At 40.5% G+C, this 24,873-nt stretch overlaps 1 protein-coding gene across 1 annotated transcript; it reads right to left on the reverse strand.

Annotated features, from left to right (window-relative positions):
- Positions 1 to 4,447: 4,447 nt before the first annotated feature.
- Positions 4,448 to 24,653, reverse strand: DDX46 (DEAD-box helicase 46). Its single transcript, XM_064724974.1, has 23 exons — positions 24,562 to 24,653; positions 22,110 to 22,292; positions 21,078 to 21,218; positions 20,105 to 20,222; positions 19,769 to 19,934; positions 19,318 to 19,469; positions 18,886 to 18,999; positions 18,104 to 18,269; positions 17,615 to 17,735; positions 17,095 to 17,270; positions 16,546 to 16,667; positions 15,654 to 15,732; positions 13,783 to 13,865; positions 12,793 to 12,957; positions 12,295 to 12,457; positions 11,227 to 11,420; positions 10,581 to 10,718; positions 9,813 to 9,962; positions 9,007 to 9,204; positions 8,222 to 8,440; positions 7,564 to 7,708; positions 6,857 to 6,930; positions 4,448 to 6,405 (listed from the first exon to the last, which is right to left on the reverse strand). The coding sequence occupies exons 1-23, from the start codon at positions 24,576 to 24,578 to the stop codon at positions 6,358 to 6,360; spliced, it is 3,132 nt and encodes a 1,043-aa protein (XP_064581044.1). The 5' UTR covers positions 24,579 to 24,653; the 3' UTR covers positions 4,448 to 6,357.
- Between the last annotated feature and the right edge of the window lie 220 nt (positions 24,654 to 24,873).

Consider the following 24,873-nt stretch of genomic DNA (forward strand, 5'->3'; position numbering starts at 1 on the left):
CGGGGCCGCGCCGCGGGGGCGCGCGCGGGGCGGGGCCGGGAGGCCCCTCCCCCGCCGAGGGTCGGGGCCGCGCGGCCGCCGCCATTTTGTGGGGCGGGCGGGCAGAGGTGAGGCCGGTGAGGGCACAGACGTGTGCTCAATGCTTGAGGCACCGTGCACGGCCCTGGACATCCCTGGAAGCGGGTGGATATTACTGGTGCTTCCATCACTACCGTCTGGATAGAGGAGTGTGGTATCTTCTGTGTCAAAAGCACACACACAGGCTCACTTGGGTTGGAATGCACTCTGGGGTCAGCGGGCCCAGCCCATGACCAGCACCACCGTCACACACACCATGGCACCGAGTGCCACCTCCGGGACACCTCCAGGGGCGGTGACTCCATCACCTCCACTCCACCAAACGCTGCAGTCCATTAAGGAATAGTCCAATTGTTAGAAGGATGTATGACATGGATGTATGCCATGAGTTCTGGCTCCCTGCTGACTCTGCAGTGGAACAGCTGCTGTTCTCAGCGTAGCTCACACAGGGCTGGGTCCGGGCATGGGCCATCTCTGGGACTGCTGGTTATTAAATACTTTGCTTTGTTTCATCCATCCGTGTTCTGAAGAGTTCAGTCTTGCAGTGGCACTTCCTTATAAACACAATTTCATACCTGCAAGCAGGAACAGCAGCTGCAGGAATTGCAACTTCAAATGTTTACAAAAAGATCACACAGAAACATTTTAAGTGCCCAGCACATTTCACCATCCAACCTTTTGCCCACTTGGTGGAGGGCTGTGACCAACGTATTTTTTAATGCAGATTTGTTAATGACTATAACAGATTCCTGCCCTTCATGAGCACCCTTGGTCCAGGGTCTGAATGACTACATTGGTCCTTAAATTACTGACACACAAAAGAGCCTGAAAAATATTGTGTATTATTCAGATGAGGTTTTAGATAATAAAAGCAAAAAAGACCAGAAAACAAACTTGTAGCTTTCACAAATGGTTAATTCTGCTTTTAAAAATATTTTCCTCTCCTGCTGTTGTTTGAGGAGCAGACTGCTGTACTCCAACACTAAGATATTCCATTTCTACAATACTTGGAGCTCTTCAGGCCGAAAATTGCTGTGAAACATCCTGCCAAGATGATGATTCGTATTCTTGCCATTTCTTCTTAATGCATGCAGGAATCCTCACTTGCAATATAAGAAAGCAGCAGGGAAAAGCAGCATTTATTTAGCTTAATTTAGCAAATGATTCAGTTTATTTACAAAGCTCATCTTTCTGCTGTTCAAACGCCTGTTGGAAATGCCAATGAAAAATGGTTCCGTTTGATACCTTTCAGTGTCCCGTTATTTGCAGTATTTTAATCTGGAAGGTGATGAAGTCAGGCTGGGCTTATCCTCCTGGTTTCTGCAGAAATTTTGGTCTCAACAGAACAGGAGCCATCAGGCCCTAGAGGAGTGGCAGTGCAGTGTGAGGCAGTGAAAGGCTCCATCCCAAGCTGTGAAGCTGGAACCCAGCTGTTGTCGAGGCTGTTCCTGGCAGAGCAGAGCAAGACCCAATTGTCTGATCTGGGACTGGCCATGGCTCTGTGCTGGCCAGGCTGGTGTCACTGCCCTGCTCCAAACTCCAGGCAAACCCACACCAGCTGAGCCAGCTCAAATTGTCATTTGGCAGCAACAGGGCCTGGTCCCCCTGCGTGAAACTGTGCTGATAACAACATGGACCAAACTGATAAACTGCTCTGCCACTGTCTTCTTTTGTCACAGCTCCCAGGGCCTGAAGCACTCTGGTTGTGGATCTGCTTCCTCCTTTTCTTCCTCTAAAGGACTGACTCATTAGCAGTACCAAATGACTGCATTAATTATCTGTAAGATAAGTGATGCAATGAAATGTTGAGCCTTCCCACATCCAAACCACAAAATGCCATTCTCCTCCTCTCTCAGTGGAGATTTCGCCGAAGGATGCACATTTTCAAGGAGAGGAAGGGCCTCAAAGCACAAGTTCCTTCTTCTGCCAGTACAGGAGCTTCTCCTCAGTCCTGGGCTCCAGAGCATGCTGAGCAAACAGGGAGAAGTCAGTATGGGAACTGCCATGGCCTCCTGTCTATCTAACTGAATTATCAGAGCTGGTCATCTCTACAAATTCACTTCCTAGCTAACATGCACAGGCAGAGGAAATGTAGGTTTTAATGAAAATCCTTAATCTGAGTGTAACATTTTCCTTGCTTGGCCATTCATTTCAGAGGAGTTGCCATGGGGTATTTATTATTTTGAGAAATGTTTGTGATGATGAACTTCATACTTAGAATGGCCAAAGTACAAAATAACTTAATCATATGCTCACTCTGCAGTAGGTTATTAATAATTTCTTAGCTCACTAGAACAACTTAGATCTGAGATGTTAATTAATTTACCTCTGCTTATGCTGGTCAGCTTAACAATCTTGTATCTCTCAGTAAAGAAAAATATTTAAATCTGTTTCAGATGAAAAGTTTCAGAGAACCAATGTTTGAGTGGCAATCACTCAGACTAATGGTCATTTATTTAAAAACAATTGTTTCCACTGTAGCTAAAACTATGAAAACAAATCTTCCTTCCTAGCATTGTATAAACATTGTACAAAATGTACATTTTGGGACAAGTTTGACTCCAGCTGTGCCCCTTTTATTTTTGCACTTTTAGGTTGCTCTCTGCCTCCACTCCCCCATACAGCCACGGTTAGCTGGAAGCCAGAATTTATTCTGCAAACGCCCAGGCTCTAAGAACACAAACTTGTTTAAGCTGAGACCATATTTGGAAGAGATCTGGGTCAAGGAAAATAATCAAAGGAAAGTGCATTCCTGGAGCATCACGTGAGGAGGCCACAGCACACACAGGGCCCAGTGCTAACGCTCAGGGAGGACCCTCAGTGCCCCCCTGCCACTGCTGCTCCCCCTGAGCACCACCTCAGCAAACTGGAAATGAGGAACCCCTTGGAATGAGCTGTTCAGCAGCACACCATCAACAGCATCAGCACCATGGCACAAAGTTCAAAACTAACCCAGGCCAGCTCCACAGGCTCCATCCTCACAGCCACAGGTACCTGGCTGTAACCCTGCCACTGCTTTGGCTGAAGCCATGACCATTTCCTACAACTGTAAACATGCCTGAAGGACTGAAACACCAAAGTGTTCTCTCACTCCCTGAAATTCCAGCATTCTTTTTATTTTAGGAAGATCCCAAATCCAGCCCCTGCTGTTTGTTTTATATTTGGCTGCCACAATTGCAGAATTTCAGGAAAACTTCGCTTAACAAAATTTTTTTTTGCTTCCACTTGGAAGACTTGAGTATGAAAAGCCCCCACAGATGGTACTTTTAGCCTCTGACTATTTTATTTAATTAGCAGCCAAATGCACATTAACTAAATTGCAGTGCTTTAATTGTACAAGTAAAATCTCAAGCAGCCAGCACAGGGAACAGCTACAGAACATGCTGGCTGTGATCAACACTCACTGTCCAGGTTTATGTTTTTAGCATTAAGTCAGCATGTAAAATAGGCCTTGAGCTGCCTGTTTTAAACAAAAGGTGGCAGCATGAACCATACAGTTCAGGGAGTATAACAGTCTGAACTGTGATAGCACAAATTTTTTTATCATGCTGTGAATTTTTTTCCCCCCACACAAAATACTGGATTTAGTCTCTCCTGTTTTCATGACTTGGGCATTAATCCTTCACAGGGATGGTGGGAAGTTATTGCTGTTTGAATCTCTGGTGGGTCACTTGCATGGAGAATGATGGAGCTGGGCTGGGAACAGGGGTCTGACCCTGCCTCCCCTCCCTGCTGTGAGCCTGCTGCACAGTGACACCACCACATTATGTGACATGCAAGAAAAAGGTGATTCATGATCAATACTTTTATGACTTATCCACCCAAAACATCACTGCTCACTCACTGAGAGCATAAAGGCAACCTTGAAAGCTGGTAGCATTATCACCTGGGCAGGAAACAGAGCAAGCTCTGCTTATGTGTATTTAAAAGGAAAAACCAAAAACTCACAGCCCTGTGCTCTTCCCACAACTGGCAACGTGAATCTGACCAGGGCAGATTCCCTGGAAAGCAGCAAATCATGATGTTTATAAAGATCTTGTCTAGATCCATGGAGACCCTTGTCAAGAACTACACAGAGCTTTTCATTATTGAATTCTATCTTTTCCAAACTTTTATTCTCATCCTATTTCCATTGTTTATTTTCCTGTGTATTTGTAAATTTGAGAGTTTCTTTTCCCCCAGCTTTTATGCATTTTGCTCCTGTTTTCACGTATCCAAACACCTTCACTGTGACTTTCTTAACTGAGTCTGGGCTGTGTGGCATTGCATTTCCAGCACAAAAACAAAAGTACAAGATGCTGTTCACATCACTCTTCTCCAAACAGCATGAGGTTAACTGTCATAGAAAAAACCACAGAAGCAGTGCAAGTGCAGAAAACAGAGGAGCTATTCAGAAAGACAGTTTCTGAAAAATATACATTGAAATTGCTTTTATTTTTGCTGGAATTAAAAAAACATAAGAATATTGACATTGCATTTAAAACCCCCAGGAAGTTAAAGATTATACATTTTTGTATCTCTGAAACCCAATAAAAGTGTCTCCATCATGCCTTTTTTAGGAGATATCAATGTATGAACATTTTGAACCAAGACTTTTAAACACATGTCAGGCTGTCCAAACTCCACAGTGCTCTTCATTAAATACACAAAATGTGTCATTTCTGGGAAGGAACACTGCCCAAAAGTTAGACAATTCAACAAAGAATTTCTAGGAAAGACATCAAAGCCCAGTCCTTAAGGGAAGGAAAACATGTATTTAAATGTAATCACAGAACTTTAGTTTGGGATTTCTGTTTTAAGTTTTGAGAAGTGTTACTGTGTGTGCTGTTCTCTCTGCTCTACTCCATGTATTAATACTGGCAAGTACTACATTAGGAGTGCTCTGATCCTAAAAGTAGACTGTTAAGCTGGTATAATCATTCCTTTACTTCTTCCCAGTACTGCAAATAAAGTACACTGACAGGGTAACACACAGTTGTATGCAAACACCAAGAGTCACTTAAATTACCTGAAGTTTGGAAAGAAAATTGTGAATTTATACAGCCATGATGCAGATTGTATGATTTGTCTTCAGCAGGGTTAAAGCAGTATATACACAGCTGGTTTAAAATGACACATTTCTTCTCAGTGTGTCAGGTAAGAAAAGCTTTCTATGAAAGTCCTTTTGAAAATTATCATCTTGAAAATCTTGCAGCTGCTAGGATGAAACAATTGAAATTGCTACTGCTTTGGCTCCAGAACAAGCAGACAGAAGTTAATGCTTAGGAGTAGAGTCCCTCATGAATCCTACTGGTTATGGGGATGAGAGCTCAAAAACATTGGTCTTGCCTGTCCCAGTAGCTTATTACTGCAATGATAGTATTTGTGGAATTCATTCATAAATATCATTATACATTTTTACTTAAAGTCATGTCCTAACAGTAATAAAGATGACAATCCTGGGGGAATAATCACATTAAATGTATATATAAGAACAATATAAAAGAGTGACAAAGTTTTATTTCATTACAAAAGAGGTTTCTCTTTTCTTTTTCTGCGAATTCCTTTTTAAACTTTTTAAACTAAAACAGGGTTCATTCTTATGTCACCAAATGAGGGGAAAAAAAATCAAATCCTAAAATTCTGATGTTTAGAAAAAAACAGAACTATTATCATACTACAAAACATTTCACTTTACAACAACCCCAAAGAGTTATCTATTACCTGGATGATAAAGAAAAACGGGAACATGAGAAGGATAAAATTCTCTACTCTGATCAATGCAAAACTCTCTGACCTTAAGGGACATTTGTACAGGGAATGAATGTGTGTGAAACCAGCCAGAGAGATGCTATGGATGGATCAGGAGAAAAATCCTGCCTTTATTTTGGTGTTTTAGAATTTTTCCAGTAGAAACTGATGTGTGAACCATTTCAACAATATGAAGCAGGTACATTCTAACAATTTCCAACACAAATCCCAACACTTTCATTTTACTTAACAGTATACTATTGTCTGTCAAAAAAAGTCAGTTTATTTCATATTCTTTATGATGAAAAGTGTATAAACTGCACTTTCAAATTAAATCATGTCCCACCAAAACTGGTCTGGCTTTAAGACTGATAACTTTAGTGGAGAGAATTAAGATGCTTCAGCAAGTATCAATTTTCTGTTAAAAAAATGTCCGCAAGATGAAATAAAAAATTTTCTTAATTTACAATAAGCAGTGTAAACAGCAAAAACAACAGAAGCCACAAAGTTTCACGCACCAGCTGCTAGCAGACAAATAACTCCAAATGCTCATAGAACCTTGTATCTTCCTTTGTTGGTTGGTTGGTAAGAATTTTGCTGCAAATACAGAAGAGGATAACCACAGTTAAAAGTGACGATGGATAAATGAATTGCAGTAAAACCCCACTAGGTCATTAGCTGGCTATGTTGTAAAGCTACAGCAAACCAGATCTCTCAACACTTATAAAATATCAAAATGAGGGGAATAATCCTGTCCCCTGCCTGATGGTGTTGAAATTAGGAAATTTATTGGGACTCAACTCTGAGGGGGTCTTCCTTCAAAAAGCTCTGTCAATGTGTTATCTCCATCTGCTGGCTGATAGCAGCCGTGTTCTGGCTGATTAACCAGTGCCATGGATTTTTAGGCTGTTCAGTGTTTTTGAGATCTATAGGTCCCAGTCCCTGATATTAATAAAACCTTATGCCAGATCATCAACATTTGCAGAAGTCAATCTCATAAATCATACATTAAGGCACTTTCCCTCTGCTTTCTGGATATTGCACTCACCAATCTGATGAGCTCCTCTTTTATAAGTCGTGTGATTTCTGCCTTTGCTTTCTGTACAGCAAGTTCATTGGCACCTGAAGATAAAAATATGTATTATAATCTTAAACACTTTCTGTATATGAAGCCTGCAGCATAAAAACTGCTCTCTACTTTCAGAAGCACAGTAAAATCTGCTGAATATCCTCAGCTATTTGGTGAAGAACACTTTATTACACAGAATTCCAAAGCTTGACTGTGTTCTCTTTTAAGAAGATACTCCAGTCATAAATGATACTGTTCAGAAATATGTAGGATTTGAGGTTTCTTTGAAAAACTCAACCATCATGACAGTTGCCAAGTTTTTCTGGTAGTAGTTGATGCAATTTCTTATACCTTTAATAGCCTAAACAGAATTCTGTTTTCTTCCTTATTTCACACTGGCACAGACCTCTTTGTGCTAATTGTTCTTCCTCTGTTCTTTTCCTCTCCTCCAAACTGATTTCATACATTAGCTGTTGTTCTGTGGCAGGTGAGGAGAAGCCTCTCTGTGACCCCCATGGATCATTTAATAAGTGTATAAAGACAAACAAGTGTTTTTCAGTACTTTGCAAAGTAACTGCAGTGAGTCTGTAACTCAAGTGTCCAAACAGTGACTACAGAAATTCCATGTCTAATTACAAAACTAGACTCACAGCTTTAACAGAAACATTTATAAAAAGAATACATACTTTCAATAGCCAAATAAATCTTTCGTTCTCCTTCCTTGGGTTCTTTGCCTGGAGGGAAATAAGTTCCCCTGATTGTAATGGCAGCTTCAGAATATTCACTGATTCTCTGCAGTGCTTCTTTGGAGGTAACTTTCCATCTGGCAGTCTGCAAGGTGAAGGACAGGAGGGGATCAACAAGGAGAAAGGCAGCACACAAAATGGCAATCCATTAGTTCTGCCAGCATGGGCATAACCTCAAAGATAAATACAGGGAATTTGTACTTGATACTGTGAAATGTAAATCCTCAAAATAATAGATGAGTTAGATCTGAGCACCAATATCCTGAATGGCAGAAATACTCAGGTACTAAAAAAAGGGCAAAGAGTTGTATCAGTCATGACAGTAAAGCCTTTGCAAAAAACACCAGACAGTGTCAGAGAAGTAGGTAGAGGGTGAAGAGATTTTTATCTGATAAGGAATACTTGTTTTTCTGATACTCTCTGGAATAAGTCCAAGGCATTGCATTTATATAACCTGAGAAGTAATCACAGTTAATGTAGCAATTTCAATTAGGTATGATCAGAAACAGAGACACAGTATTTTACTGGTGTGAGTATGAAGAGAGGTTTTGTTAAATGATGGTCGTTTATACTTGATTGCAGCAAAATGGTTACTTGCCTGTGGGAAGTCATTGATCTCTAATTCTTCTTCATATCTCTTGAAGGATTCATTCTGTCCTCCATCCTGTTTCTCTTCCTCCTGCTTCTCTATGGGTACATAATTGAGCTTGGCATTGATTTTTTCAGCCAGTTGCTCTGCAATGGTCTTGGCAGACACAGTAGGAGCTTGAATTGTGCCTCCTCTCAGGATAGCATTTGTAGCCTGCTGCATCACATCCTGTAAAAGCACAGGTCCATACTGAGAACAAGGTAGCCAAAAAAGTCCTATATAAACCAATAATGGTTTCATTAAAGCTCTCTATGTAATGTAATTGTCTAGCTAACAAATACATTCTCCAGACTTCTGCTTTTCCTTCCTCCCTTCACATCTGCAAAGAAAAGACCTTAGTGGTCTTTTGTATTTTCAGCTTAAAATATCTTTGGATATTCCAGAACAATTAAGCTCAATCTAAACACATTTTACATCACACATACATTCCATGCTTCAGCAGAGAAAGACGTTCTGCAACTCTGCCAAAGGTGACACAACTAATTGTGTAATGTTATCAGTAATGAATTAACTCTTTGTCAGGGCAGACAAAGCATTTATGGTTCTGTAATAAGTCTTATAAACAAATCAGCTCACTTACAAATCCTATACAAGTGAGTTAGCCCAGGCTAAATGAGATAAACCATGCAGTATATACTAGTGTGCAGAAACACTAAATCAAATGGCAACCACAGAACAAAGAACTGAACAACCTTTATTAAAAAAGAGTAAAACTGGTCTGTAAAGAGCCTGACCTTAAAGTGGAAGGGAACCATGACTTGTGCCTCTGCTCCAAGATTCTTCTGGGCATTGATTCTCAAAGCCAATCTTTTAGCAATTTCCAATTTTTCTGCATTGCCAGCTGATGGTGTAGGAGCATTTGATGTTCCTGGTGCTGCCATGTCTTTTACTCTTTTCTTGGAATTGAACATGCTTTCAATTTGTTCATCAATCTAAAGAAAAGAACAATTATTTCATCACTGCATTTCCACTAAATAATCTTGTCATGATAAAGAAACACTAAGGGACATTTAGTTTACATGTTCCTAAAGAAATTAATCTTGTATAAATGGTAGAAGCCTGCCCAAAACTACAGCTCAACAAAAGGATGATCTAATCAGGAAAAAGTCTGAACACAGTGTTTACCTGCAAGGTCACAAAAAGGAATCTATCCAATATTAAGAAAGGAATTTAATAAGATTTAAAATAGAAAATGCTAACATGAATGTCTTTAAAACACTTCAAATAAAAATATGTTTGCAACTGAGGACCATCGTTCTATTTCATTTATGCAAGAATAATATCCCAAATAATTTATGTGACATTTACACACATTAAGTGTAAAATACCAATAAGTCAAAAAGAGACATTGAAAATCTTCCTAGATTTTGATCTTTATAGCTGTATCTCTATATTTGAAGAAAACATGCAGTCAGTAACAAAGGTCACAGAGTAACAGAAATCCATGCACTCTGCAATGTATTATGCAACCTACTGGGTTAGAAAATCAAATGTATTGCGAAAATCCTAAGCAACTTAAATCCTATTCCCAAGTGCTTACATCAACAGCTGTATCTTCATCATCAGAATCCTGCAAGCCAAGAGCTGCTTTTTGTAGCTTCTTTCTTTCATTAGCCAAAGCCTGTTCTGTTTCATCGAATTTAAAACCTTTGCCAGAGAATCCACTGCTTTTTTTAATCAACTTTCCCTCCTGAAAACAAAAACATGTATTATCATACTTAGGAGTTTCAAATCCTAGTTCTCACAGTCATAAAATAACTTTACAATTATACAAATAATTTTGATATTCTTTAAAAAGCAAATCCTAGCACATTCGTAAAGTGCTTCAAATTTAAAACCTGCATTTAACAATGAAATGTAATTTAAAAAACCTGTGTTAATTCAGCAGAGACAGTATCCTATTGGGGTTTTCTGTAAGTATACATTTTAAATGCTTTTCAAATGCAGTATAAAAAACCCTCCATTTTTTTATAGCAGAAAAACTCCAAAGTCATTCTTCTCAGCATGAGTGAGATCCTCTGATGGTGAGAGCTCTAGAAATAATCATAGAAATTCTGTGAAAGGGCTTCATTATCTTGTATGTGAATTTTGTTAAAAGCCAAAGTGCCTCTCATGCCATAGGTATTTATTACATACCCAGTGACAATATTTAAATTCTCAGGAACAGTTCTTTAATGACATTCAAGATCCCAATCTTGAGGTCACTGACACACTCAGCCAAGCACACTCGTGTTCCCAGAGAGGTCACCCATGCATGCACAGGCATTAAACCTGGACCAAGCCACCTACAGAAGAAAGAATTACTTACAGCCTTCTGTTGCTCTTTGAAGTCAGCCCAGAGCTTCTCCAAATCAGGAGGAATTGGATTCCCAGACAATTCCAAAGCCTTAATGATATCACCAGCATAACGTGCCTGATCCTCAGTAATGAATGTATATGCATACCCCTGGTCAAAATTCATTTAAGACACAATTAGGAAAAAGCTCTAAAGACATCATCTCTAAATTTATTGAAGCACCCTTGCACAGATGCTGATTTCTAGTCAATGAAAGTAACCATGACAGTCATGCAATAACTTCTTTTTAGTGGAAGTGTAGAATGAATAATGTGATTTCCCAGGAAGCTGATACAGAAGTAATCATCCAAAGACAGTAAACACTGAAATCTCTCCTTCCAACCAGTGTTGTCATGGTTCAAAGTTAAGAAAGATTAAAATCTTTTCAATTTATTAGGGCACATTTCCAACAGTGCAAAACAACCAAAGAACACTCAGACATCAGAAGAACACGCATCTTCCAAATTTCAAATTGCTGAAGTTCAGAACATACAAAAAACACTCTTCCCACGAACAACACACACTGCTCCCTCTGTAGCTATCCCTTGGAACAACTTCATCAAAGAGTAAAGAAGGGGAAATGCCAGCACTGAGTGTGTGAGTACATGGCTGTACATACTTTATTGCCAGCTCGCCCGGTGCGGCCGGCTCGGTGCACGTAGTCCTCATAGTGGTTGGGACAGCTGTAATTGACCACCAGCATCAGCTGCTTCACATCCAAGCCCCTGGCTGCTACAGATGTGGCCACCAGAAGTTTGCAGGTTCCATTCTTGAAGTCATTAATGATGCTGTCTCTGTCATACTGATCAATACCTGCAAGACAAATCAGTTCATTATAAAGCTCTGCTTTAAGCCATGAGAATTTGTACAAAGGTCAAAATACCCTCAAACTTCAAACAACCAAAACCACAAGCAAATAAAACTTAACACTTCCACACTTTTGAAGGCAAAATACATTAGCCAAAATAACCTCTATTATTTAGAATAACTTCTAATTTTTCAACCATAAGATGTTTTCCCCATACCAAGACCCCCAAAACATTTTTTAATATTCTCTCTTTTATACTTCAGCTGAGACCTCATCTGGAGGCTTTGTCTGTTCTCTAAAGAAAACAGAAATCTCAGAAGAACAAGAGTATTTTTCCCTCTTCCATTGCTGCATTCCTGCTGAACAATGATTTTGTACTTATTGATTTTACATAACACACTCCAAAAAAGACTCTAAGTTTCAAGATACACTGGGATGGACAGCATTGTAAAGAGATTTTTCTCCTCTTGCTACATCCATTCTATTACTACTTGATAGAAGAAAAGTAAAGCAACAACTGCTGTTACTGTGGAATCTCAAATAAAAATATCATGTGATACTCCCCATGGCACTCACTACTCTGCAATAATGAGTAGTCAGCAATATTCCCTGGGAGGTGTTAACTCTAACAGTCCTCTGGCACAGACACAAGATGTGGCATCTGATGACATCTCCCAGAGAACAACGAAGAGTAATTACACAAAACTATCATATCTATTTCAAATTAAGAGACAATTATCCTCCCCAATTAGAAAGCATAAGCTGCTTATGAGGAAGTAATAGAATTGGTACTATACAAGAACTAAGTGATTTTTAACTACTGGATACCAAGATCCTAGTTGGGAGTTGTTAATATAAGTTCTTAAATTTGCAGATTACCTCCATGGAGAGACAAGCAAGGATAAGAGGCCCTCATTAAATCTTTCAACAACCCATCAGCGTGTTCTTGCTTATCTACAAATATGATAACAGATCCTTTCTCCTGATAATGTCCCAGTAGCTCCAGTAACTTCAGAAATTTGTTCTCCTCTTCTATGACAATCTGGAAAATGACATACAAAAGAGTATAATTTGTATCTTGAGTTATTAAACAAATCCAGAGTGTAGAAAAGTAAAAATCATGAACAGGAGATGAGTTTTTCAGGCTGTTCCCACAGTTAGTGGTAAAACAGCTGTTCAGCTTAGTGCTACAAACCAACTTTAAAAATCACACTGCATTTGTATATTAAGGTGTTGATTTATTCTAAGTTCATTTTTAATAAGGCCACTAAACTTCTAAAAAGAAAAGCTCTGTGGTATATTGGTTTATATTCAACACTGCTGGGAACAATCCTCTGCAGGCAAAGAAGATAAGCGAGGCAGATGCATCATACTCACCACGTGCTGCTCCACATCAGAGCAGACAACACTCCTGCCTCCAACCTGCACCTCTATGGGTTTGCTGAGGATCCTGCGAGCCAGGGCCTCCATAGCTCTGGGGAAAGTAGCAGAGAACATGACAGTCTGACGGTCAGGCCTGACGTTGTCTACAATGCGCATGACCTGTGGTGAGAGAACGGTCCCTGTTAACATCAACTGCTGCAACTCCATTTCACACCCACCAAAGCTGTCATCTCTAAAGCCAGGTGGTATCTGCCAATACCACAAAACATTCTTTACAGATTTCCTCTAGGCAACCAAGCTGCTGGCATTGGAAGACGGCAAAACTTGCTGGATTCAGAAGGAAGTTACATGGCAATATGGAATCTGGCAGCAGCTCAGCAAAAATCCTAGGAAATGCAGCAGAAACCCTACAGCTCAAGACACAAATACAGGGAATTTTCCTGATTTTGGAGAAGAGTACAGCCCATGTCAACTGGAAGAGCCCTGGATGTCCAAAGCTCTCAGCAAGTCAGCAGCATTTCCAACGTTTTGTTCTTATCTCTTGCCAAGAGACATCAAAGATTTTATTAACAGACTAAAACTACTAACACAACACCTGTATCAAGGAACTACACAGGGATACCACGAGTACTCAGAATGAGTGTGTAAAACACTCTGTGTATTAGAGAAATATCTAAGCTATATAGGAATTTATTGAAAGCAAAACAGAGAATCATAGAATGGTTTGGGTTGGAAGGGACTCTGAAGATCTTCCAGTTCCAAGGCCTTGCCATGGGCAGGGATATCTTCTACTAGATGTGAGGATAATATGATGTTATAATAATGTGATAACAGATAGGAGAGTAATAGAAATATTAGAGTCAGCTTAAACTGCTGTCCATATGCAGCACATCCTTTTGAACATCCACTGGCAGATGTAGCATTGTAAAACCCTTGATGTGACAAACAGTCTCTTTTGGCACCACCCCCCATGTCTTGAATTACCTGAGGCTCAAACCCCATGTCAAACATTCTGTCAGCTTCATCAAGCACAACGTACGTGACTCTGCGGAGGTTTGTCACCCGACCTGTGAAAGGAGAGGAAAAAACACATGGGAAACAAAATCAAATGGAAATCTAGTTGCCCTTAGGAATATTTTTTTAAATGTTATATAGTCTCACTATCTTCTAACAAAGACATTAATTAATTTTTTAAAAAATTCACTGAATGTGAATTTTAATGTTCACACTTTAATCACACATACATTCTGGGAAATGTGTAAGTATGCACAAGGCCCTTTTAGTTTGTCAAACTCGTCTCTTGCATACCATCATAGGGCCAGAAGAACCTGTAAAATTCAGAAAACTGCCCTCGCCAAAACACATCATAAAACTAAGACTGAGCTGAAGCAAGGAGCCACATCAGCCAGTATCTGACAGCGGCACCTAGAAAAGAACATATTAGAGATTACAGCGCATGTGTGGAAGGCAAAGCCCAGTGCTAACTGCTGCAGCCTCAGAAAACTCCTTTATACACAATCTGTAATGCTTCCTTGGAATTCAGAATAACTACATGAGGATAACCATACTAGTTCTAGATCACTGCTAATAATAGGCATAAAACAGAGTAAGCAATCTTTTAAAAATAACTATTATATAAAGATTCAAACCTACCCAGTAACACTACTGAATTTAAAAATCAAGAACCACCCCAAACTCTGGGACAGGTTGAAATAAAATAAGCAAGTTGTGTTTCTGTGAACATTTTGAAATGATCATGGACAGGATAACTAGCACCCTTCCCAAACAGTGAAGAGATTCCCCTTCATGAGAAGGATTTAACTCAAGGATTTAAAATCATACTCTGAAACAATATAAACACATTCAGTTCCACACAGCTGTGGAGTGACACTGCCAAATGCTCTCTGACTGGGAAAGATTTGTTACATTTTCTACAACTATCACTCAGACTTGTGCCTATCAAACTACAGAAGAATTTGGTCCTCTCAGCTTCAGCAAATTGAGCTGAATCCTCAAATTATTTAAGACATTAAGCGCTGCATTTTTTAAGATATGGAATTCAACATTAAGGAACAAAGCAAGTATTCCTGACATCTACATATCTATTTAACACCTTAACACTTTCATCCCCAAATAATAACTTTGTAAAATTACTTGGGAACAGCATTAATGTACCTACCTTTGACGATATAAGTCTTGGAAGCCCAGTTCTATATGTCTTGAAGGTACTTTTTTCACAGAAGTTAAATAATGTCAACAGTTTAGTAGAGGTTTTGATGTGGAATAATTTAATAATAAAACTTTATCTAATAAGCATGCAATGGTTACACTAGGACAAAACCTCTTAAAGCTGCAGTGGCTCAGTTTAATCAATCTGAATATCTGATATAAGGTCAGTTCTTTTACTTCTGAGCAGGTATTTAGGGAGGGCTTCTTTGTCTGTTTTTAAAGCCAACAGATAAAGGCAGAGTCAGATGCTCTTGTAAAGCAGGGAACTGCTGAGCTACTCTAGCATGGATCAACGGGCAGACAAAATAAGCAACTCTTACATAACCTTTATCTAAATGACTCCAACTTAAAAAATTTGGACCAGCACATTTCAAGTTTAGCAATGATAAACATTCTCAAAAACTCTTCAAGAATGTAGTATTTCCTGTCCTCCCCAAAAATGGCAAATCAATATATGCTTAAACCTATTATTAGTGTTATATATTCTCAATAGCTATATAGTGCAGCCTGAAGAGATATAAGAAAATTCCATAAGACCATTTATCAAAATACATGATCTTTTGAATCTGTTAGAATTACACAACAAATGTAAAAGAAATCTGCAAAGGAAAAGGTTTTCTACTCACCATTGTTAGCTGCTAACATGTCAATCATACGTCCAGGTGTGCAAACAATAATTTCAGCACCTCTTTTGAGTTCAGCTATCTGATTTCAAAACACAGTAAAAAACTATCACTTTTTGCTTTGTGATTTCTTCCAGAGTTTTTTAAACATATATCATCTTGCAAAAAAGAAAACCATCTACACTGTAATATATCTGTTCTACTAACATGAATTACATAAAGATTTTCATTAGCAATTCCTTCAAGTCTTTGGAGAACTTTGCTTCCAAAAAGAGTAACCCCTGACAGTCAGAGTTACCACCACCTGGAGCAGTTTTAATGAGGAGATGACTTCAATATGCTTAAGAGCCTGTAAGAAATATCAGTGTTACATCAGGAACAAGTGATAGTAGATACACCACCTTCCACCACAGATGGTCACTCCTGTTATGGTCACCCCATAAATAGGTGGGGTGGAGGTGTGGAAAACCTTGAAATTAATCTCTAAGTTACTTCAAGATGCAATATTTGATAATGAAATAAAGCAAAGTTATAATTTTCTGGCTTTTGTTATCTTAAAGGGAACTCTCAGAAGAATACAGCTTCCTAGTAACTTTCAAACTATTATATCCCACTAATAATTCAATTTTAATTTAATGCACAGTACATACATAAAGACAAACAGTCTGGAATTTTTAAGGATCATATCTGAGACTTTCCAGGATCATTATTGTTTAAAGCTAAGTTACATGCAAAGCTTTTTGCATTACTACCATTCCCACAGAGAAAATCCATAATGAAGACTGCAAATGTACTGGATTATGGAAAAGAAAAATCAACTAACTTTGCTACAAAAGAAACACTGAATAATGAAGCCCAAGCACTCTTTGACAAGCCAGGCATGTGTTCTGCATACCTGTTCACTGATTCCTGTTCCTCCATAAACACACACAACTCGAAGTCCAAGAGTCTTTGAGAATTTCTTGCACTCCTTGGTAATCTGCAAAGCCAACTCACGTGTAGGTGTCATAATGACAGCTGAAAAACAAAACATTTTAATCATACATTGGAATATAAGACATGTTGTATTTTCCACAATAGAAATTAATCTTTTGTAATGATGTTTACAGCAATTCACTTCCTATTTTTAAGAATGCAATTTCAAGGAAAAGGTAACTGAGACATTATAAGGAAGGAGTGGAAATCTGGTCCAGGTGTAAGAATCAAGGGAGGAAGGTCTCCCATACATGTGGACATGGGAGCGCTACTGAAACAACATGAGCTAGCACAGTAATCACAAAACAACATTAAAGAGCATGGTGATCTTTAACTAAAAAAACCCCCACTCATCAATGGACATTAGTAAGCACTTCTCCCTATAACCAAAGAACTGAAATCCCATCTAAAGCATATACTTGATGTTATATTAATTTAAATAGTAACTTTGAAAATACAATCTTTTTACCTATGGGACCTTCTCCTTCTTCTAATGCTCTCTGATCCATGATGTGTCTGAACATGGGCAACAGAAATGCAATCGTTTTTCCACTTCCTGTTTTAGCAATGCCAATCAAATCCCGTCCATTCATAATTGCTGGGATAGCCTGGGTTTGAATGGGAGTGGGCTTTTCATAGCCATGTCTTCAAGAAGGAAAAAAATATTTTAAGAACAAAATAGAATTTGATAGATGTGAATCATGAAGTTATGCTAAAAAGTTTTTACATATTCATATTATATATACATATATCAGTGCCCTTCAAAAAATACAGATCAAAATGAGCAGCAAAAGCATGATACAAATGGCAGAGAATAGTTAATAAAAATAATTCAACACAGAGTGATAAACACTCTGATGACTATAATTGTAACATTTACATGGACACGTGGCATTCATTATGCAGCAAAGTAAAAGGTCCTTCTCAAGGACACAGGACAGAACACAGCGAGCAAAATCAAGGATACAGTTCATAAAGTGCTTGCTTACTTTTTGAGGGCAGTGAGAATCTTCATGGAAATACCACATTGTACCCAGGTTTTTATTGGTTTGGGACAGCCTTTTCCCTTGACTGTAATTCCCTCCAGCTCCAGCCTGTACACGTTGACCTCTGAAATAGAGTTTATCTTTTAACAGAGTCAAACTTGATACTTTTCTAATATCCTGATCAAAAAATTCTTGCTTTGTCCCTTAACATGAAATACTATTTTTATCACTACCAGAAAAACAGCTTTTTGCTTGTTACACATAAACACAGCAGTTAGATTGAAAGGACTCAGCTTAATTTTCCAATCAAAGCCTCTATATAATTACAGTAAGTTATCAACAATAGAGATGCACCCGATTTAACATTTTTCTATAGCAAGTTGCTCCAAATGCTTTTTACATTGCACAGCATTTGCTGTTCCTTAGCACACTGAAATCCACCATTCTTTTCTTCAACAGTACCGAAGGTGTTCTGGTTGTATTTGTCTTTACCTTCTTGAGTCATTTTAGCTAGTTCTGGAACTTCAACATAGAAGTTTTTCCTGAAAGGTTCATATTCTATCTTTCCATGATCCACTGGTTCTAGCAGCTTTCTCTGCTTGGTCTGATAGCCAGTCAGGGCAGTCTGAAGGTCAACTTCCTCCTCTTCTGAGGAATACTGCAGAAATCACAATTTTTGTGTATATTAGGATTAATGAATTATGAAGGTGTTTGGCTTTTGACATTTATAGAGCAACTACACAGAAGCAACAGGTACTTCTTACTGAATTAGACATGAAACTGAAGACGTGCTCTTAACTTAGGAGTCCCAATTGTTCTTTCCCCTAATGATTTCATGTTTCTGCCAAACCTTAACTCTCACCATGTTCTGTGGCACTTTCACGGCTTTACCAATGCCAGCTACCAGCCCTGTCATTCAGAACTAATCACTGCCACACCAAAGAAACAGTAAGAGGAAATGAAGAGAAAGCAGCCAGCCAGCAGAGTGGTGTCACACTGCAGTCACAGCTCTGACAGATGTCCCCAGCTCAGCTTTGAAGGAGCACCACTAGCACTGGAAGTGCAGCCACAGAGCACAGCCTGAAGTGGCTGAGCTGCAGGGCCTGCAGGGTGCTGAGTCTGTGACTCAGGCAAGGCTGACCCTCCACAGCCTCCTGAGCAGCAAAATCCCCACACCCTTCACAGCCCTTCAGGCCAAACACCCCACACAGCCACAGGAAGCAAGAACAGGCACTTTACCTGTTCACAAGAGAAATACAAAACAGTTCCATTACCTCCATTGCATCTTGGTCATTCTCCATGAGTTCCCCTTTCTTCTTTTCTGACTCAGCAGATGCCTTTTTGGTTGTCACCACAGTTACCACCTTGGTAACAGTTGGTCCAGTTTTCTATAAAAAATGTTAAAAAAACATGAATGCACTATTGTACAAAACAAAGACCATCCTGTAAAACACCACACAGAATATTTGTACTTCTGGATACATTATGCTGAGCAATTTATTTCCTACTTCCCTTGGTGAAATTTTATCAGAATAATGCTTGATAAACAGTTCCATAAAAGCACCAGGAAATTATAGTTAAAACAAACATGCATTACGTGCATATAACTTGTTGGTTTTTTGCACTTTCTCCATTTTCCCCAAGCCATTTTCCTATTAAAACACAAAGTCCTTTAAAAGCAAGAAATATTTAACAAGTGATTTTACCTTTTCACTCCCACCTCCACCTTTCACACTTCTCATATTGAACTTCTTGACCTCTTCTTTTACTTCTTCCATATAAGCATCTAAAGGATCTAATTCCTCATCTTCAACCTCATTGCCTTCTTTTTCTCCTTCTGCAGTTTCCTCTTCATCATCTAATAAGAGCAAAAAAAATCGGGATGAAAGACAGGGAAAGACAAAAGTCCTTACATGTGGCAAAATGTTGTCCATCCAAATAACTACAACTATATATTACTATATAATTTTTCCCCATACAAGTCTCTCCAGGTGGTTTATCAAAAATCTATCTTAAGCCATCTGACACCATAATCGGATTAAGGCTTTTTTATTTTACAGTTCACATTCTGAAGAGTAATTAGATGCTTCAAAGATACTGTAATAAAAATATTACTAGGAATAGAAGTATTCTGTTATATACAAAGAGTTTAAATACCATCATCATCTTCTAAACTCCATTTTTTCCCTTGTTTCATCTCTTCAATTTCTTTTTTCAGCTCTCCTATGTTTTCCATTGCCTTCTTGCGTTGTTCTTCCCTCCATTTCTCCACTCTTTCTTTTCGTTTTCTCATTTCTTCTTCTAGTTTATTCTGATCAAAATTCTATGACAAAAACCAACCAAAAAGTGAAAATTAATGGCCATTGGCTTTATTTATGCTTCTTGAAACAAATGTAACCATTGAGTGAGCAAGCTGTAGAAGCTGTGGACATCCACAAACTTCCTGGTTTAAATTCTTTATCTTTTAAATTTACAAGTGTTAGAAGCCTCTACCTCAGTGGCCACAGCATTTGTGGTAGCATCTTTGTCTTTCTCTTCCTCTTTGTCATCTTTGTCCTTTTTCTTTTCTTTGGAAATGTCCACACCGTCTGTCTTTTCTTTAGATCTTGATCTGAAAGGTAAGATCAAACAACATTACAGCTTTTCTCAGGGGAAAGATACATCTATGATGGACAGAAACAGAACTACAACCACCCTGTTATGTTTTCAAACACCTCACAAAACACACTGCTTCCCAGACATCTTTCCATGTCATGGAATTACTTCCTCTAACTCCCAGTAATGTAGACTCTAACCCAATCCAGCAATTTGTGTGCCTTTCTAATTTCTTTGCAGAGTTCATTTTCAGAGCTCTTACAATTGATACTCTAGTTGTTCTGTACTTTATTTTACACCTCCTTCAAGTCAGCATTTAGAAAAGAGAACAAATTTCCTGTTTGTGGAATTTCCAGAGAAAGGTAAAATGATCTAGCAACTTGACATGGAAGTGTGAGCATCCCCCTAAACACATTGTCCTGGCTCTTCTCTTCTCATGTAATGCAAACATAACAGGCAGACTTGCACTGAATATAAAAACCATTTATAACAGGTTTTATTGTACTTACTTTGCATCCAATTGAAAAGAAAGCATCTAAACCTAATTTGTGCTAGCTTATGACAATAAATATAAAATTCCCTTTAGCTAATTAAATATCATTAAGTTTTTTCCTTCGGACTATTCTGATACAAAACATACACTTATTCCCACACCTTTTGTGATTCCAGCTTGTCATGATTTCTAGAGTGCCATCACTACTTGTGCTGTATACACTGTTGTTATCATTTACAGACTTCCCACTCATTTTACAGCAGAGCCTGACTATATGCTGCTTTCAATTATACCTGAAAACCGTACCAAGATATATTTAAAAAACAATGACCTGCAGTAAACCTTTACAGATTTCTAAAGCTAAGAACACAAGAATACCTGTTTTCTGTCTTCCTGTTCTTGCTTGGACTGGAGGATCGGGAGCGTCTCCCTCTACTCCTGCTCCGTGAGCGCCTCCTCTCCCGGCTCCGGGACCGTCTCCTCTCTCGGCTCCGCTCCCTTTCTCTGCTCCTCGAACGTCTGACATGCAACAACATTGTCTTTACTTAGGACATGCTCAGAGCAGAACTTTAGCCCTCCATTGAGGTACAGGTTGTAAAAGGAACCCACCAGTCATCAAGGAACAGGTTGTAAAAGGAACCCACCACTCTCAGGGTCTCTAGCTGCTCAGTGTGACCCCAAGATGTGTTAGAAAGTCTCTTTTCTCAGCCCGGTGCTTGAAGAAGGAGTCAGAGCTCTTCACATCTCAGTCTAAAGGTTGTTTATTGTTTCTTATCTATAAAATTATTTCTCCTGACCTGCTGAGGTCCGCTCAGCAAGACAGTCAGAGGCACTCTGCTTCCCGCAGGGCAGTGTTATCTTTTTATACTAAAAACTACATGTACAATATTTACAATTACTTTCCAATACCTATCATCTATGTTAGACAGTGAGCTTCTACTCTAAATGAATCTAAAAGATGGAGGCCAAGAAGAAGGAGAAAAGATGGACATGCCCAGATTCCTCCATATTACCCAGTGAACCCTCATTCTAAAAACTTCAAAAAATCTATTTTATACCTTGTGATAAATTCACTATCATTCTACTTAAACTTTGGTGGCTTGTAATTCTTCATATAAAGGTTGGTAATTGTTTTTATTAAGGGCTAGATCAAAGGCACAGAGGTCTTGGGCTCTGTGCCAAGATCTCTGAGCTCCCTGGGCAGGGTCTCGAGCCCTGTGGGGCAGCCAGAGGAATTTGCTGGGTTCCCACAGACCACTAAGAACTTACAAACTCCAGCATCAGCAAGCATTTAATAAGCAAAAAGCCTTAAGCACAGTGAAATCCATCACGTAACTAACTGGAGTGGGAGAACACCAACATCCAGCAGACAGGCACTTGCAGGTACTCTGACTGGAGCTGATGCCGTACCTTTGACGCTTCCTGTCCCGTGAGCGAGACCTCCTCTTGTCCCTGCTGCGTGACCTGTCCCGCCGGCGGTCCCGCTCGCGGCTCCTGGAGCGCCGGTCCTCGCGCTTCCTCTTGTCCGACGGGGAGCGGCTCCTGGAGCGGCTCCCGGAGCGGCCCCGGGACGCCGAGCGCTTCCGGTAATGCCTGCGGGGCACACAGGGTGAGCACCACCACCATGGACAGCAGGCAAAAATAATTACCTGGATTTCTGACTTTGTAAGTGTCTAAACTTCTGCAATCCTCCTGCCAAACTGATTAATGTACATACTATATGTATAATATACATAACATGCATATACACTCCTAGTGCCGCTGAAATTAGAAGGATTATTTGGTCATGATTTTCTTTTAGAGTACTACTACAAGCACATCATAAGAACACCAGAGCATCAAGAACAATTTCCTTTCCAGAAATCCACTGACTTCCATTTTATATATAGGAAAAGCTGAAGGCTCTTTGAAGCTATCCCAAAATCCGTTAAGCAAACAAAACTGCTCTTTGTTGCTTTTTATACAATAAATGTTTACACGTGTAAGGCAGGTGAACTATAGCTGTGCTCAATGGGCAAGCTGTCAGACTGGAATTAAAGAAACATAAATCCCTGAGGAAGTGACACTGTGGTCAATGCCTTTACCATGCTGACATCAACAGAAATTCCTTCATTTCAAACAACACACCAGAAGCTGTCAGAAGTCAGCAAGGCTTGAGGAGTGTGATGGAGATGGGGGTCTCCTTTCCTCCCCTCATTAATGTTCTTAACCCAACCACACTGTGGGGCACAGCAGGGCTAGGAATTTTCTAGGAAACTCTTCAACTTAGTGTAGAAGTCACAGAAGAACCTTGACTGTGACCATTTCCTCTTCCTGCAATCCCAGATTTTCAGACACCATGCCAGAATAATTCCTTTGTCCCTGTGGCTCAGGACCCACAGACCCTTTCTCCTGAGAAGCCCAGCAGTCATGCTTGAGAAGAAGGAAGAAGCAGAGAAGGCAAGACTTTAAGCCCCTCACTCCTTGTTTCACTTCCATGGTAGTATAAAACAGTTCAGCTCTAAAAATAGCAGTGTATTTCTATCTAGTCTATGTTATGTTGTATATTTAGGCAGCACATGCACTTGGAGTCAGTACAGTGGCACACACCCACATCCTGCCCATCAGCAGGATAACTGACTGCAAAGAACATCCATCAGCATTGAGATTTTTAATTTCTTTTCTATCTCCATCAAAAAACGCCATGGGATCTGCTCTATGCTTCCTCTCTTTCTAACGATTTTGTTTTAGAGAACTAATTTTGTTTTTATTTTTTTTTCCTCTGTAGTGTGCATTAAAGCCAAAAAAATTATTTCAGGTTGCAGAAGCCCCAGTGTGAGGAACATTTCCTCACACCAACCCCAGCACATGCAGCCCCCACCCATCTCCACCCACCATTCACTCTCACCCTCTTACCATTTCTTCACTTTTAAAACTTTAAACCCACTTTTAACATTATTTTTAGCCCAAACAGAGGAACCCTGTCATTTTCAGCAGAGAAGCTGCACTGTGACAAGCAACTGAGTCCTGCTGGCTGGAGTGCCAGAGCTTGGCAGTCAATTCAGGAGGCTCTAAGGGTGCCCTGTACCACCCACTGCTGCCCCAGCTCATCGGGAACTAATTTAGATAGATCTGTGGGAGTGCCCAGCTCTGCACTAGATCACTAATGTGAGCCTAAGGTGGTTGTTAAATTCCAAGTAATCTGTCTCCCTCGGTGGAGATGGACCTGGGAGCGGTTACAGTGTAGTATAACTGGATGTGGGGACTGTCGGGTCAGCTTTAGAAAAAAAATCTGATTAAACTACGAGACGGAGGCATATGCCCGAGAGCAGTAGCAAATTTAAACCGTGGAAGTGGTTTAAAGCCTGGTAGGTGTGAGCAGCTCGGTATCATCTGGAGCACAGCTTCGGCCCGAGACACACACAGCACAAGAGCACGTTACTGCCGAGCTGGTTACAACCCCAATCGGGTCTTTACCTCAGCTGGGAGAGGGCAAAATAAACGTGGTCCATAAACACAAAAGGCACAAGCAAAAACACCTAAACCAAGCTAAACCCCCTACGTGGCTAATTACGACATTTTGGAACAAGCCCGAGAAGGCCGGAGGTGCTCCGGGCGCCCGGGGTGGGTGCCAGTGAGCCCCGGCAATTCGGGCCAAGCCAGCGTGGGTACCCTCGGCCCCGGCCGGAGCCCCGAGTGCCCGGCCCTGCCCCCAGGGCCGGCTCCAGGCCCGGGCCCAGCCGCGGCGGCCTCAGCGCCCCCGACAGAGGCGGCCGAGAGAGCCCGCGCCACCGTGTGTCCCCCTCACGGCCGCCTCACCGCGCCACCACCCCCGAGCGCGCCGCGATCCCCAGCGGGCGAGGCAGCGGCGCCGCTCCCTCACCTGGACTCGCGGCCCATGGCGGCGGCGCTCCCGCTACACGGCGGCGGCCATTCCGCGCCCGCACGGCGAGAGCCCGGCGGGAGCGCCGCCCCTTCCGGGCCGGGCCCCGCTCCAGCGCTCCCCGGCGGGCGGAGGGCGCAGCGCAGCCCGGGCACACGAACCGGGGCGGGAACCGAGCCCGGGCCGGCCGCACACAGCGCCGAGGAACGGGTAACAAACTGGCTTTTAATAGAAAAAAACCCATCGGCAATAAACATGAAACAGAACTATGTACACCAACAGAGGTACGTTAAAAACGGAATAAAAGAGACT

Source organism: Zonotrichia leucophrys, chromosome 13, assembly GCF_028769735.1.
Source record: "Zonotrichia leucophrys gambelii isolate GWCS_2022_RI chromosome 13, RI_Zleu_2.0, whole genome shotgun sequence".
NCBI lineage: Eukaryota > Metazoa > Chordata > Aves > Passeriformes > Passerellidae > Zonotrichia > Zonotrichia leucophrys.